Source organism: Cetorhinus maximus, chromosome 14 (assembly GCF_964194155.1).
Source record: "Cetorhinus maximus chromosome 14, sCetMax3.hap1.1, whole genome shotgun sequence".
NCBI classification, from domain to species: Eukaryota; Metazoa; Chordata; class Chondrichthyes; order Lamniformes; family Cetorhinidae; genus Cetorhinus; species Cetorhinus maximus.
The window spans coordinates 146,466-162,633 of record NC_135892.1 but is presented as its reverse complement, the minus strand read 5'-3'; the positions used below and the strand labels follow the sequence as shown (position 1 = coordinate 162,633).

The 16,168-nt window shown below is 44.9% G+C and overlaps 1 protein-coding gene across 1 annotated transcript in view; it reads right to left on the bottom strand.

Moving 5' to 3' along the window:
• cfap61 (cilia and flagella associated protein 61) overlaps positions 1-16,168 on the bottom strand; it is a 216,307-nt gene that overhangs the window by 123,333 nt on the left and 76,806 nt on the right. The window contains exons 13-14 of the mRNA XM_078557547.1: positions 9,884-10,010; positions 2,534-2,611 (exon numbers count right to left, since the gene is read on the bottom strand). Of these exons, the coding sequence (XP_078413673.1) occupies positions 2,534-2,611; positions 9,884-10,010 (205 nt within the window). The remainder of the gene's footprint in view (positions 1-2,533; positions 2,612-9,883; positions 10,011-16,168) is intronic.

The window sequence follows — 16,168 nt, the reverse complement described above, 5'->3', positions numbered from 1 at the left end:
GAGCCAGATGCATAGAAGTGGAGGGCAACTGTGACCTTTAGAGCCGCAGGCATGGGGTGTCCACCCACACAGTTAGGGGAGATCTCAGGGCCAATCATCTGACGGATGTAGTTCACTGTCCCCCTTGAGAGTCGGAGCCTCCTTCGGCACTGCACCTCAGACATATTGAGGTAGCTGCTTCACCGCCTGTAAACCCTGGCAGCAGGATAGTGGCGTCTTCTGCGGCCCCTTCCACCTTGGACAACCTCTTGGCCTAGCGCCCCTTATGCCTGCGCCTGGCCTCCCAAAGGTGGCTCCCCTGGAGGCTGATTGTCCACTCCTGGCCTCCTCCTTATTCTATCCCTCCCTTCCTCCTCAGAGGAGCTGCCTCCAGTGGAGATGTCAGAATCCATACCCAGGCTAAATGGAGGCCTCCGGAAAGCTGCAGGCCCGATAAAGATTCCTGTCTGCAGACTGGTGAGCTGAAGCTTCAAAGTACAGAGAAAGCTGTTGGAAATCAATCTGAACAGCTCACAATCACACAGGCAAGTTTAAAGCACTTTCTGCAATAAATACTTCACATAAAACATTAACAACCCCTCTGAGCCCACACATCTCGCCCGTGGATGAGGTTTGTTAAAAAATCAGTTACCCGCCTGCCCGTTGGGTCCGTGCGCCGAGGCAAAGATCGCACGGGCTCCTCAAAATTGGCGTCGATTGCCGAGTTAAGGGCCTTAGCAAGACCTTTAATTAATGGCGGGCCTGCGTTGCGCTTCATAGCGTCTGCCCACCTAAATACCACGATGCCATGCGCTGGCATCAGGGCGCTCGCCCGACGTCAGCGCGCGACGTTTTAAACGCTGCCGTGCGGGTTCCGCCACCCGCACGTCAACCATAAAATTCTGCCCCTGGAGCGGGACTTGAACCTGGAACTGTGTGATTCAGAGGCGAGAGTATTGCCAACTGAGTCACAACTGACAGCCTGCCTTTCTACATTTAGTGATTTGTGCATCTGTAACCCTGGATCTCTTTGCTCCTCTACTCTATTTTGGCTCTTATTTTCTAAACAGTATGTGGCTCCATATTCCTCCTAACAAACAGTAACACCTCACACTTATCTTTATCGAAATTCATCTGACCGTTACATGCCCATTCTATAAACACTATGGATGAAAATTAATGAGATACACTTCGTGAAAATTTTAATCATGCTCACACATAAGCAGTGGTTTTAACTTTCAGTGGTGGTGGAAATTTAGCAGTAGCAGACTGACCAGTTATACACCCCACCCAATTTTCCTTTCCACTAATGTCAATGGAATGGAAACAGGGTGGGAGGTATAATCGATCATCTATCAGCAGTTTGCAGCCACCAATGAATGTTAAAATCAGCTTCATAATGTGTACTTGGGCTTTCAACATGAGGGCCAATGTAAAATATTGCAATTTGTACAAGCAAGAAGTGTGCTGCAGCAGTTTAAACATTGGCTTTTCACCTCTGTGACACAAGGTCAATTCACTGAGTAAGTATTACTGAAAAAAAGAGATATGTCGAAACCTCATCTTGTATTCATCGGGACAATTCGCAAGAATACCAATATAAGGGTAAAACCACAATTTATACTGTATGTGAAGAGAATGCTGATTGGTTGGCAAGTGGACTCTGATTGGTAGAGGTTTGCCAATCAATCAGCACTCTCTTCTCATACAGTATAAATTGTTGGTATTATATTGGTATTCTTGTGAAGTGTCCTGATCAGTGCAAGGCGAAAAGCTTCAACATGTCTCTTTTTTCAGCAATACTCAAGTTCTGTACTACCAAACGATCAGTGAAATAAATTTGGGAAATCTCAATTTATTGACCTCCCGTTGCTAGTAATGTTTCAACCACAACTGGGTTAGTTACCATTAATATGAATGCTGCATTATGCAGTAGTGCTTGCTTTCCATAAATATTATGATGCCCATTTAATTTTAATGCTTGTGCCAGTTCAATTTCTCAGAGTATAATAGGAAAGAAAGATAAGGAAGAAAATACTTCAAACTAGACCAATTAGGAATGGCAGTGGGGCTGAAATCACACATTAGATAGTTTAATAACATTCTTCAACAAGTTACAACAGCAAACATTTTTAAATTGATCACATATATCAGATCTAGTCGGTGCTTGTTACCACGTTTAACGTATAACCTTCAGCGTATTTGCTGACACCTCAGTGACAACTCAAACAGGCAGGCAGAGAGAATGCAGGCCACTGAGCATCTTGTCTATTACCAGAAACTCCATAGGAATAAATTACAAGTTTTATATTTACAACGGCCAAACACTGACAGTGGAGAGGTTGTGACTGTGATTACTCTAAAAGACTAAGCCCTCCACATTTCTAACCTTATTCTTCAATTGCAAACTTTTCAAACTTGCACACACATACACAAATGTGCTTCAATAATAAAAGAACTTTGGAGATCCTAAATACTGGTTTACTTGTTTCTCCAGTGAACAGATAGTTAGTGTGTCTCTACTAACATTTCTAAAGTATAAATTCATCAATACCTCTTCATTCCTGATGATGGCAATTCCCACAATTTCCTGCAGAACTTCTGCAACAATTACCTGAAGTAGAGTTCCATCCTGGCAAAAATAAAGAGCAGAATGATAATGTGCTCATTGCTAGTTAAACTAGGAAATCACTTTATAAGTAAACAGAAAGCGCTGTAGATTTGTGATTCATAAAGTCAAAAATTTGAGGACAACAAAATTCTCTGTGACAGATTGGAAGGCACCTAAAACTAATTGATAAATCAGACTTGGTGTTAAGCTAATTAAAAGCAATGAAAGGTCCTCATGCTCCATGTCACTTCTTAATTAATACTTCATTATATCACATTTAAATCTCTGATGAACAGTATGGAATTGTTTTTGGGGAAACACAAGTTGTATAACCAATTCAGAAGTTCTCTGGTATAACTGAAGGGATTGTGCTTTTAATTTTTAAGCAAGTTACGGAAATGTTGGTACTGTTATTGGAAAACCAGTCATGTGCTTACCAATATTCAGTTTCAGCAGTTCAAAATACATCAGCTAAAGTAAATATTAGGTCAAAGAACTGTGAGACATAGTGTGATATCAAGTGGCAGCAAGCAACCTTATTTTCGGCTATCCCACTCCCCAATTTTGAGATTATTGAGAAAAAGAGTGTTTCGAACCTTTAATTATAAGGGAGCCATGAACAAAGCATGATTGTGGTTTATCAAATTATATTATGAGATGTGGGGAGAGTGACTAATCTGTTGTGTTCTAAAGATATAAGTACTTGAGCTTATTTTCTGTATAAGATATAAGGTATCAATCATTCATAAGGGATTGGGTTAACTGACACATTGTAGGTTCATTTATTAAGACTAGGCATTTTTAACAAAAATTCATTCATGGGATGTGGGCTTCACTGGCTGGGCCAGCATTTATTGCCCATCCCTAGTTGCCCTTGAGAAGGTGGTGGTGAGCCGCCTTATTGAGCTGCTGCAGTCCATGTGGTGTAGGTACACCCACAGTGCTGTTAGGAAGGGAGTTCCAGGATTTTGATCCAGCGACAATGAAGAAACAGTGATATATTTCCAAGTCAGGATGGGAAGTCAGCATATGAGCACAATCTGTCATTGTTGTAAAGCTTGGAGCACTAGAAGCTATTGTTTGCTTTGCTGATTAAAGCAAAAGTGAAACTAAAACTGGAACAGACAATACATACGTCATTCCCTTATAGTGATGTATACAGAGACATACTCATCTTTAAAGCTATACTAAAACAATACCTACTGTGTTTCAAGAAATTATTTTGCCTCACAGTAAACTATTTTCTGTTATTCTACTTAAGAAATGAATTAGCTTAAAATGTCAATATTTTGAGGCACAGTCCATGAAAGGCTAACAAATGTTGTATTTGAGATCTTCAATTTACAAGTGTATGAATACCTCAATTTTCATCCAACAACGTTAGAGTGGAATTTTAATGTGACAATGCAGTGGAAGCAGGAGGAGCCTGGTAGTACACGGAAACTCCGGGAGTAAGAGCAGCGCATCTGTCAGTAGTTTTATAACTCAACCACTCCCTTTGCACCTCACTTCCGAGTCTTCCCCACCAATTAGCATGAGCAGGCGTGATGCCAACCAAAGTGCTTTCTCATTTTTTTTGAAGCACATGGACAATTTGCTTAAGTGTGTGGCCTCTTCAAATATTTTTATACGGCTACTCAGGCGTGGTAATTTAAAGGGTCCAACTTGCACACGTTTTCCGTGGGGACTTTCAGGTTGCTGTGTGGCCAGTTTAGATGCTGTTAGATGTTTAGTTTAGTTTAGATGCTGACCTACATCAGTCAATTTGAACTCCACTATTTAAAGAAACAGTACAAGGTTGACAGTTGGTGGATTCTGGAGGTGGTGCAACAAAAGAAGTAATTGTCCTAATGGGGTTCCAATTTGATTACCTTCCTGGATCTGATGCAGCAGGTTGTAAGAGCCCAGGGACCCTTCCCTACCAATGGGAGGAATAAGTCTGCTGCTGTAAGCAGGAAGGGTTGGTTGGGAATTTCTCAAGAGGTGAGCAGCAGGAGTTTGCTACCACGCTCTTGGACTCAAAGCCAAAAGCGCTTTAGTTTTTCAATTAGGGCATGGCAGCTGAGTATGGTGACACATTCAACTACATCTTGATGTGAGTATCACATCAACTCCTCATTCTAACTGCTCAAGTTTACTCCAGCATGCTCCCTCTCACACCAAATTACTTTGCAGGTACATCCATACTTCTCTGTCTGTGGACTTCCTTGTATCCCTATTTGTCCATCCTCCACAGGCAGTAACCCTCATCATAATGTAATGTCACACCTCTACCTCATAGCCACTAACTAATGTTGTCTATTCATCTGTTCAAAACATTCCATTATTCTCACTCATAAGGTGAAGTTTTACGGCAGTGGGGTTTTACCTTCCTGCTGAAGCCAATGAGATTTAGAATGTCTCGCCACATTTTAAAGCCCCGTCCCCGCTGAAACGGGGCCATAAAATTCGGCCCATAGATTTCTTCTTTCCAACTCTTCTTTAAGAAGAGGCAGAGAACCTGAGGTGGTCCTCCAGCAAACTTGATCCTAACATTCTCAGGGAGGAGACATTGGACACCAGTGGATCCTTGGCATGCCTGCCCATCCGAGTTGGTGAGATGGGAGCCTCCCATCTACCTTGTGACAGAATTAAATATCACACAGCCATATGGTATACAACAGTCACGCATGCTGGCAGAGTCAGCAGCCAATGAATTATAATTGTATCCATTATGATCCTTCATAAATTGACAGTTGCAATTCATGTACTTAATCTCCCACAGCACACTCAAATGTCCCACAGGAGGTGGTCCAGTAGGATGACGATGATTCCTCAGAGAAAGTCACACACTCTCACAGGGTTCACAGTACACCATCACAGGGTTCATGCACCAACTCAGATCACAGAATCACAGTGCAGAGTCTGCACCGACACGTGAGAAACACCTGACCTACCTACCTAATCCCATTTACCAGCACTTGGCCCATAGCCTTGAATGTTATGACGTGCCAAGTGCTCATTCAGGTACTTTTTAAAGGATGTGAGGCAACCCGCCTCCACTACCCTCCCAGGCAGTGCATTCCAGACCATCACCACCCTCTGGGTAAAAAAGTTTTCCCTCACATACCCCCTAAACCTCCTGCCCCTCACCTTGAACTTATGCCCCCTTGTGACTGATCCTTCAACTAAGGGGAACAGCTGCTCGTCCTCTGTCCAACGAAAACAACCCAAGTCTATCCAACCTCTCTTCATAACTTAAATGTTTCATCCCAGGCAACATCCTGTGAATCTCCTCTGCACCCCCTCCAGTGCAATCACATCCTTCCTATAATGTAGCGACCAGAGCTGCACACAGTACTCCAGCTGTGGCCTCACCAAGGTTCTATACAACTCCAACATGACCTCCCTACTTTTGTAATCTATGCCTTGATTGATAGAGGCAAGTGTCCCATATGCCTTTTTCACCACCCCACTAACGCGCCCCTCCGCCTTCAGAGATCTATGGACACAGATGCCAAGGTCCCTTTGTTCCTCAGAACTTCCTAGTGCCATGCCGTTCATTGAATACTTTCTTGTCAAATTACTCCTTCCAAAGTGTATCACCTCACACTTCTCAGGGTTAAATTTCATCTGCCGCTTATCTGCCCATTTGACCATCCCGTCTATATCTTCCTGTAGCCCAAGACACTCAACCTCACTGTTAACCACCCGGCCAACCTTAGTGTCATCTGCAAACTTACTAATCCTACCCCCGACTATGTCGTTTATATAAATGACAAACAATAGGGGACTGAGCATGTTTGTGTTTGAAATTAAATCTGGAATGATGCAGAACAAGAGGAATCCACTAATTTTGTACAGGCTGTTGGGCTTTTAAGATTGCTCTGGCTTCTGCAAAGGGTCTGATGGGAAGGGCCAGGACGAGTGAGGTCAATACATCTCCCATTCCATTGTCTACTGTATTTACAGGTTTATATAAATGGTAAGGGCAATCAAGAAACTGGAACAGGGCTGTAGCTTTATTGGATTGAATAAATCTGTTTGTAAGAATCATCTGAAATGTGTCTGCATTAGCGTGTTGCAAGCCTCCCTTGCATGTTTCTCATGGCACTTTGCCTGCAGTTCCTCAGATTCTTCAGCATGCTGCATCTGGTCTACATTCTCCTCCATATCCTCATCTTTGGAGGAGGCATCACACTCCAGGAAACCCTCATTGTTCAAAGTTTCTCCCCTCTGTAGTACATGTTTGTGCAGAGCATAGTGCACCCCTGCCACGATATGCGAGACTCTTGCTGTGGCATACAGAAGGGTTCCACCGGATCCATTCAAGCATCTGAACTGCTTATTCAGAAGCCCTATGGTCTGTTCATTGGTTGCTTGAATTGTCCTTTGGCAGCTGTTCTACCTCACCTCTGAATCTGTGCTTGCATTCCATGCAGAAATCAGTAGCCATGTCTTCAATGGATAGCCCTTGTCAGCTAGTATCCATCCTTGGGGGGACTATAAAGGGCGTGTACCTGGGACTGCGTTAGTATGAAGGCATTGTGGCAGCTTCCCGGGAATCTTGCACAAACCTGAAAGATCAATTTTCGCTGGTTGCAGACCAGTGGCACATTGAGGAAGTGGAAGCCCTTTCTGTTGATGAAGGCTTCTGCCTGGTCTGTAGGAGCCCTAATGGCCACACGTGTGCTGTTGATGACACCCTGCATCTGGGGGAATCCAGCAGTGACCTCAAACCCTATAGCCTTCTCAGCCTGACTGTCCACATTGGTGCAAGAGCGCACATATTGACTGGCTCTCTTGAGCATGACATTGGTGACAATCTTGATGCAGCAAAGAGCTCCAAACCAGGAGATCCCACATTGAGGTATTGCAATTAAGCACCATGGCGACCTTCAGAAACACAGGCATTGGGTACCCAGCACTCCCCACAGGACTCAGCTCATCTTCCAACATGGTGCACAGCTCAGTGACAACCCCTGGAAAGATACAGCCTTTGGCAACACTGCTGCATCAGGACTTTCAGGAAGCTGAGCCTCTGATGGTAGACCCTTTCTAGTAAGTAACCTCTTTTGCAAACAAGTGGCTGGTTGAGTGCCGCTCTGTGTGCTTCTCATCCATGGCCCCTCTGAGGCTCATGTTCCTGGTGCCCCACTGGCTGTTGCTGCTTTTTTAAATTCATTGACTGCATGTGGGTGTCGCTGGCTAGGCCAGCATTTATTGCCCATCCCTAATTGCCCTTGAGCTGGTGGTGGTGAGCTGCCTTCTTGAACCTCTGCAGTCCCTCTGGTGTAGGTACACCTGCAGTGCTGTTAGGGAGGGAGTTTCAGGATTTTGACCCAGCGACAGTGAAGGAACGATGATATATTTCCAAGTCAGGATGATGAATGGCTTGGAGGGGAACTTCCAGGTGGTTTTGAACCCATGTGTTTGCTGCCCTTGTCCTTTTAGATGGTAGTGGTCGTGGGTTTGGAAGGTGCTGTCTAAGGAGCCTTGGTGAGTTTCTGCAGTGCATCTTGTAGATAGGACACACTGCTGCCACTGAGCGTCGGTGGTAGAGGGAGTGAATGTTTGTGGAAGGGGTGCCAATAAAGTGGGCTGCTTTGTCCTGGATGGTGTCAAGCTTCTTGAGTGTTGTTGGAGCTGCACTCATCCAGGCAAGTGAAGAGCATTCCATCACACTCCTGACTTGTGCCTTGTAGATGCTGTTCCGCTACCTGTAGTTGCAGCTCTCTCCTTGCAGCTCTCTCCATCTCTGATGCTGATCCTCACTGTAGGTCTCGACGCCCGAGTGAATGAGATCCATAGCAAATTGCTGCACTCAGATCTCAGGGCCTCCCATATCCTGGTTCTGCACATAGAAGTGCTAAGCCTGTAAAGGCGCTCAAGCTGTATGTCCCCGCTGTGTTGGCCAAGTTGGTACCTGCTCATGCTCACTACTTCTGCTGCCCACTCAGTTCCACCCTCCCTGCCAAGGGACATTATTCTTCATAATGGCTGCCAACTGCAGCCAACATGGGCATCCTGCTAAAGCATTGCCTAATTTTAGCTGACGAGACTCTGAAGCCCCGTTGTTTGTGGGCAACTGTTGTAAAATGAGAAAATCCTGGTAAAATAGCAGTTAATTGGCTGCTTAGCAGGCTTAATTCCCTTCCTGTTGCGTTCCAGCATGTCCTCCTCCCGCCAGCCCCGACATCTTTGACGATGTCCGGCTGTGAAGCAAAGATGGTGGGTTCTCCCTCCTAATGACTTTCATCGCAAAATTACCATTCCTTCTGCCTCCCAGCCTGTCTCCAATGGGCTAGTAGAATCCAGCCCTATGACCTGGCCATTCATTGCCCACTGAGTTGTAGCAATGTGTACTCCAGTTCATTGCTAGCCTGGAAAGGCAAGTGGACCATGAGAGGGATGATGGTGAAAGGGAACATGCAACTGGAACTCGGTTCAAAGCACTTCCACTTCTCACCTGTTGCTACCCCTCAGTCAGTACCTGATGTGCTTCTTGTATTCTGATGGTCAAGTTTGCCCCTGCACCTGTACAGGTGGAGCTGTCATTGCTGCCTTCACGGGCTCTAAAATCTAGAGGATATTGGCTAAGAGCATCGTAGCAATCAGAACAGGGATCTGAATAACTTGCTTTCACTTCTGCAGAAGTCATAGGGGTTATACAAAGTAGAAGTGCCGAGAAAAGGAAAACTTGCACAAGCTTTTAGATTGGTAAAATTGAGTTTCATTTTTGAGCCATATAACTTATATCTGTTTGCACAACTTTCTGTCTTGTTCATTTTTAGTTGCTGGTTGGCAAGCCACCTTTTCACATGAGAGGAATGGTAGCACATGTAAAGGGATGCCTGACTGTTTGCAGGACTGCATTCTGTTGGGCAATGGGAGCAGGCGCAGATGAAGGGGAACTGACTTTTGGATTTGGGGGCAGGAGGGAAGTGGCTTTTGGATGTGGCTACCAGATGGGTGAATTGGTGGAATCTAAGTGAACCTTGCAATAATTTGGGCGTTCTGGGCAGCGAAGTGTGCCATGGCTTATGCATCGGTTGCATCATATCTGCCTCCCCCTTGGAATCATCAGAAATGGTTCTGTGTCTGTGCCCTGTTCCTCCCACAGGTCAAAACCTCAGAGTGGCAAGGGGTTACAATCTTCACCATCCCTCAACATAGTTACACTCAACTGTATAAATATAAGTCTTTCCTTCCTTTGCATGTCAGATAAATGTACTAAAATGTTCATAATTAACAGATTAAACAGTCAACACATTAGGCTTTCAACAACATACCCCAAATTGATAGAATACTCACTGAATCTCTACGGGACTGATTGTAAACATTTAAGGTGTTTAAAATACTGAGCTGCAGATTAAGGGTTTTGACAAGTCTTTCAATTCCTGGAGTGTCACTGTTTGTTGCAAGTCGTACCACAAAGGATCTGTGGAGGAAACAGTTTAAAATCCATAAGGGTTTATTGATTAAGAAGTAAAAACTGGTGCAAGGAAAGATAAACATCCTCCACCTTGTACTTATGGATTGGAGCAATGTAAATATATACATTATCAATATAATATTGCTTTTCTGGTAGATCAATGAAATGTTTGAGTCCTGGTACAGCTGCCTCCTCTTCCACTTACGTCTTTGGTGTTTTACTTTTCTCCTGCACAAACCTGAGAACCAATTGAGATGTGACATATATAATAAAGAATAGTCAACATATATTGCAAAAGGGAAGATCACGCTGGACCAACCTTAATGAATTCTTCAAAGTAATAGATGGAATAGATATTGATAATATAGTTGAATTTTCAGAAGTGCTTCAATAAGATACCACATGGTAGATGCATGACTACAGTCAGAGCATTGAGAGTCAGATGACAGGTAGCAGAGTGGATAGCAAACAGATTCAACAGGGAGTTAAAGGTATTTACTCAGGCTGGTGGAAGGTGGGAAGTGTGGGCCATAGGGATCAGTGCTGGGAACACTGCGGTTAATCATTTACATGAACGACTGCAACTCAGGTATCAAAAGTGCAATTTCAAAATTTGTGGATTACGCCAAATTGAGAAGTACTGTTAATACTGTAGAAGATTGTGACAAAGTGCAAGAAGACATTAATAAACTTGCAGAATGAGTGTGTGTAAATGGTAAATAAACTGCCATATAGATAAGTGTGAGATGACACATTAAAGTAGGAAGAAAATAAGGCCATATTCTCCTTGGAAAATGAGTCTAAATGAGGTAGAGATGCAAATGGATTTGGAGATTCAGGGTCCAATATTTACAAGGAGGCCGGGAGAGTGTGGGGGACATGGATGTCCTGCTGAAGTTAATGGCAGAACCTTAATAATTTTTTCTAGCTGGCAGCCACCCTAAATTGACAACCTGACTGGCACCCTGGAGGGAGGGAAAACCAGTGGAAGGAGGCTGCCGCCTGGGACCCTTGGGAGTGAAGAAGGTCAACGATCGTGGCAAGGGAGAGAGAGAGACACTAACAAGTCTGGGAGACAAATGCTGCCTTCCTGAGAGGACAACGGGTTTGTGCTCCATTGAGATACTTCCACTCCCCCAGGGCAAAGCCTCAGCAAATGTGGTAATCTGTTGGAGGAAAGATTGCTGGACTGCTGCACCCTGCAAGACCTTTTCCATAGTTATCCACCGTCATGTTGGAAACAGTCCAGGCTTACATGGCAGCAAGCTGATACTGCATGACAACTGGATGAGCTTCCACTGCTGCACTCAGACTTCTGGCAGAAGCTTCTTCTGCTATCAGATGCTGAATTGTTTTTTGCTCTACAAATGTGGTGATGGAGTTGGCTACCACTTCCACATTGGAAAGGGTGGCTCTTGTGCCAAGTTGGTGCTAGTTTACTCCATGCTCCTTGATATTGACCACAGACTTTCTGGCAATCTTCTCAAAGCACCAATAATTTTGTTGTGCATACCCATCAGGGTTCTTCTACAGCAAGCTTGTCTAACCTTTTCGCGTGGGGAGCCACAGTTCAATTTTTTTCTCACTCAAGGAGCCGATGAGGACATTTCGAAAAGATAAGGTTTGGTGCATGAAATAGTGAATTTCAATAAAATGTTGAGGTATGAGGAAAAGAAACAGCGTGCTGAGCAAAAATAAAGCAATGTCAGAGCAATAAATTGATAATTTTAAAAAAATGAGCAATTAATAAAGATGACCATTTGAGTGTGAGAAGATCAAATTGTATTTGTCCGGCTCACTCCCAGTCTCAGGACTTACTCACTCACCCTCACCCACACCCACAGTATGAGTTGGTGCAAATGTGTTGGTGTGTGGGGATGAGGGCGAAAGTGAACCCTGAGACTGGGAGTGAGAAAGGCACTCTCACTTCCTCACACACACACACACACACACATATATACACACTCAAACACGCACACGTACGCTCTCTCACACCGTGTGCGTGCTCTCTCATACACACATGAGCATGCTCTTTTGCACACACGCACTGTGAGAAATGGATGATTTTTAAAATATATTTTGGGGAATATTGTGTTATTCTGTGCAAAAGTGTGTGTGTGTGTGATTTAATTAAGCTGGGAAGAGATTAATAGGAGACAAGTTGTCTGGGCGGGGATTAAAACATGTAAAGGATCCAGCTCCACCTGTTCCACCCCCTTTAAACAGCTTATATTTCACCTCATTTCTATTTATCTTCAGTCCTGATGAAGTGTCATACGGACTTGAAATGTTAACTCTGTCTTCCTCTCCACAGATGCTGTCAGACCTGCTGAGTTTTTCCAGCTATTTTTGTTTTTGTAAAAGGATAGAGGTGTTAGGTTGAGGTACAAGTAAATGGGTTAGATCTAACATTTGCATTTTCAGATAAGTTGAGAATTTGTTTGAATATCAAGGTATCAAGAAACATGTCTGCATCTAGCAGGAGTTCCATAGGTAAATAGAAGGGGGATATTATATTTTAATGGCTCAAAAGCAAAGACAAGATAGAGCCATGAAAGATTTCATATTTGGAAGGATTAGAGTACCAAGAGGCGTGAGAACAATGGAACCTGAGATGAAAGGGGAAAAAGGTATTTTAGAGTTAATGTGGAGATGCGAGAATTAGCTGGGAATAGCTGTTGAGCTGGAGCTGTTGGGATAGCAACTGGAACTGTGGGGAGCTGTTGGCTCTGGGCTGGGAGGAGATGCCATTTGAATCAGTCATCCAGTCAAGCTAGAAAAGTTTTGAGCTACAACAAGCAGTTTTATTCTGAAGTTTGGATTCCACAGCAGAGTGGAAGAGAATTTCAGGTCAAGTGGTATGCCTCTATTATAGTTACAACAGTTTGCCTTGGGTAATATTACTGGATTTTGTATAGTTAAATACCTATAAGGACGCATTGCCTAGAAGGTGTTTACTTGTGGGTCTGACCAAGTGGAGAGTCTTTTTGGGGGGAAATGTTTTGGAAGGCTAACCTTAATTGTGTAACTGTAATCTTGTGTGCTTAAGTTTCCTTTTATTCTTGTTAATAAAACTTTTACTTTTAATTTTTAAAATCCCAAAAGTGTTACTGGACTTCTTACTGCTGTATGTCATCTTCTCGTTTTCAGAATACAAAATAAAAGGGTATGGCCAAGTTTCCCTCTGGGACTTGGTTTGGATAACAATTAACACCGGTTATGGCCATAACAGCACTCACTCTCTCAGACACATGCACTCGCACTCTCGCACACACACGCACTCTCACTGCAGCCACCCTCTCCCCCCACCAACCTGCAGCCACTCTCTACCCATCATCAGCAGTCACCCTCTCCCCCTCTCCCCCACGAGCAGCCACTCACTCCCCCCCACTAGCACCTATTCACTCTCCCCTACCAGCAGCCACTCTCTTCCCTATCACCTGCAGTCAGTCTTACCCCCACCAGCAGCCACACCTCCCACCAGCAGCCACTCCCTCCCACCCCACCAGCAGCTACTCTCTATCCCCCACCAGTCACCAATCTCTTCCCACCAGTCACCAGCACCCATTTTTCCCCCAACCTCACCAGCAGCCACTCTTTCCCCCACCACCAGCAGCCACACCCTGTCCCCCACCAGCCATCACCCTCTCCCCACCCTACCAGCAGTTACTCTCTCTCCCCCACCAGCAGCCACACTCTCCCCCCACCAGCAGCCACTCTCCCCTCCATCAGCCACTCTTCCCCCTCACATCACCAGCAGTCCCTCTTTCTCCCTGCACAATAGTCGCTCTCTCTCCCACATGGTAGTCACCCTCTCTCCCTGCTCAGTAGTCACTCTTTCTCTCTCCTCGCTCGGTAGTTGCTCTCTCTCTCTCTCCCCGCTGGGCAGCCACTCTGACTCTTCCCCACTCCCTAAAAATCTTCCTCGTTCCCCAACAGGCTCACTGCTGCCGTTGCACCATTTTTTCAGGCCTCAGGCTGAAGGGAGCTACTCCTCCAGTCAGAGACTGGTTCTGTCCCACCATTGCTGCTGATAGGATCACTATAGTGAGCCTATCAATAGTAAATGCTGGAGAGAAACAGCCTGTGATTGGATGAGCAGAAACTCGCAGAACCTTCGAATTTGCTTACCGTATTTTAAACATGGGGTCTGCTGGCTGGATAGGAAGGCCTGTTCTACAGGTTGCCCCACTGAAATACTCTTCTGAGTCCTCTGCAGTAGAATGTGTGTGCAACCTCACCCTTCAGTGAGCTAGTACCTGCGCTAGCCTTACCTCCTTTACTGGTTACAAGCCATTCATGCCTGGTGTCTCACCATGTGTAGATCCCCCTTCTATGCTGTCCTCTAAATTACCCACAGTGTCAGTATCTGAGCTGAGGCCTGCCAGTGTGAAATGAAGTGATAGTGCTTCTTCATCAGCCCTGTCTTCTTGCTGTTTCTCCAGTGCCTGGCCAGGTTGCACATCCTGGGTATCTGAAAGGAGAAAGGCACAAGGTTATGGTTGTGGTGCAGGGGGTGGGGGAAAATAATATGTGCATAGATACACCACCTACAGCTTCTAAATCATAACTGAATGTGGAATGAGAGGGAAGTGAGATGTGAGGAGGACAAGGCATGAAGGTACTGTCAACTTCGATGGTTTCAGCCCCACCATTGGTCACATTCTCAGCAATCACCATCCCATTGAAGGCCAGCACAATCTTCTCCATGGGGGTGGGGTTAGGACATGCATGAGATCCTATCCTTCTCTAGTTAGCTCCTGTGTATATGATTGCGTGCTGTATTTTCCTGCAAGAGAGAGGGAAGTGTGTTAGTGAGTGTCATGCAGTTGGTTTGGTGATGTGGCTGTCATAGTTGGATAGCTGGCAGTGTGTGCAAGCTGTGAGATGTGGGAATGACGCTTGCAGCCATGTGTGGTGGTGCAGTGGAGTATATGAATCCCAGATATGAGTCCTTTTTAATGTAGATTGTTAGTAAGTAATGGAGGTGTGGTTAATAGAGCAACGTCTGAGAGTAGTGATGCAATTGGTAGGATATGGCATTTGAAGATGCATTTACTGACCTTGACTGCTTGTGTGAGGTCATTGAACTTCTTGTGGCACTGCATCCATGTCTTTGGGGATTGACTCCTGTCACTGATCTCCACTGTTGTCAACTTCCACTGCCTTCTGAGCACGTCTGGCCCTTGTCGATACAGGACATCTCTCCTACTTTTTACCTTCTCATCCAAGGCCTCCAGTGCAGCATCGGAAAACCATGGAGCTTGTTCTCTTCAACTTTGTGCAATTATCCAATGTTTCAGAGGTCAAATTTACCCTACATGACCTCCAGCACCTGCTCCAGCACAATGCACCTCCCCTTTAAGAGGTACAGGCTAGCTGTAAGTAGTACAGACTAACTTTAACTAGTGTTAGCTACTCACAATAATGCCCCCATGCTCAAGGGTCCAGTCAATTAACATGAAGTTAGCATGCTGCCTATGTTGCATTCATTGGGTTTGGGTTAGCTTCGCATTGCGATCCATGTGTCCATTTTCAGAGGCTACTGAATTTAATCCCCGTAGTTTCCACCCTCCTCCTGTGGAACTGTAAAATCGAGAGTGCACCAGGACAACCGGATTTGAAATAACTGAAGCACAAATTGTCAAAAAAAAACAAAAAACAAAACTTAATTTTATTTTAAGCCATTGAATAAAGATTCCGAACTAACTGTTTTGTTTCAGGTGAGGTTTTTTCCTCCAGCTGAGGGCAACTAATATTCCTGCCAGAGTCCGAAGGGGATATTTGTAAAGCAATTTGATGCTGCTCTCAGAAATTTAAGTCTGTCAGTCAGTCAGTCAGAGGGCGGAAATGTCAGGGCCCGTTGGTGACGGGCATCATGGTGGGGCGGGGTGCGGATGTTGGGTGAGAATTCGGCATGAGGGGCAGATATCGGTTTCCCGCTGGCGTGAAATCACAGTGGGATCACATGATAGTGTTTGTCATGGCGGAATGTGAATCCTGCTAAAAGGATGCAAAATAAGGCCCGACCGAAATCATCCCCCTCACCTGATTTATCGTTACGCTGGTGGAAAAACATGCCAGCCTAGAACATGTCTGGACAAGCATGATGTGCAGATGTCAGGGCTGATCTTTAGGGCCTTGCTCAGATTGCAGACATCCAA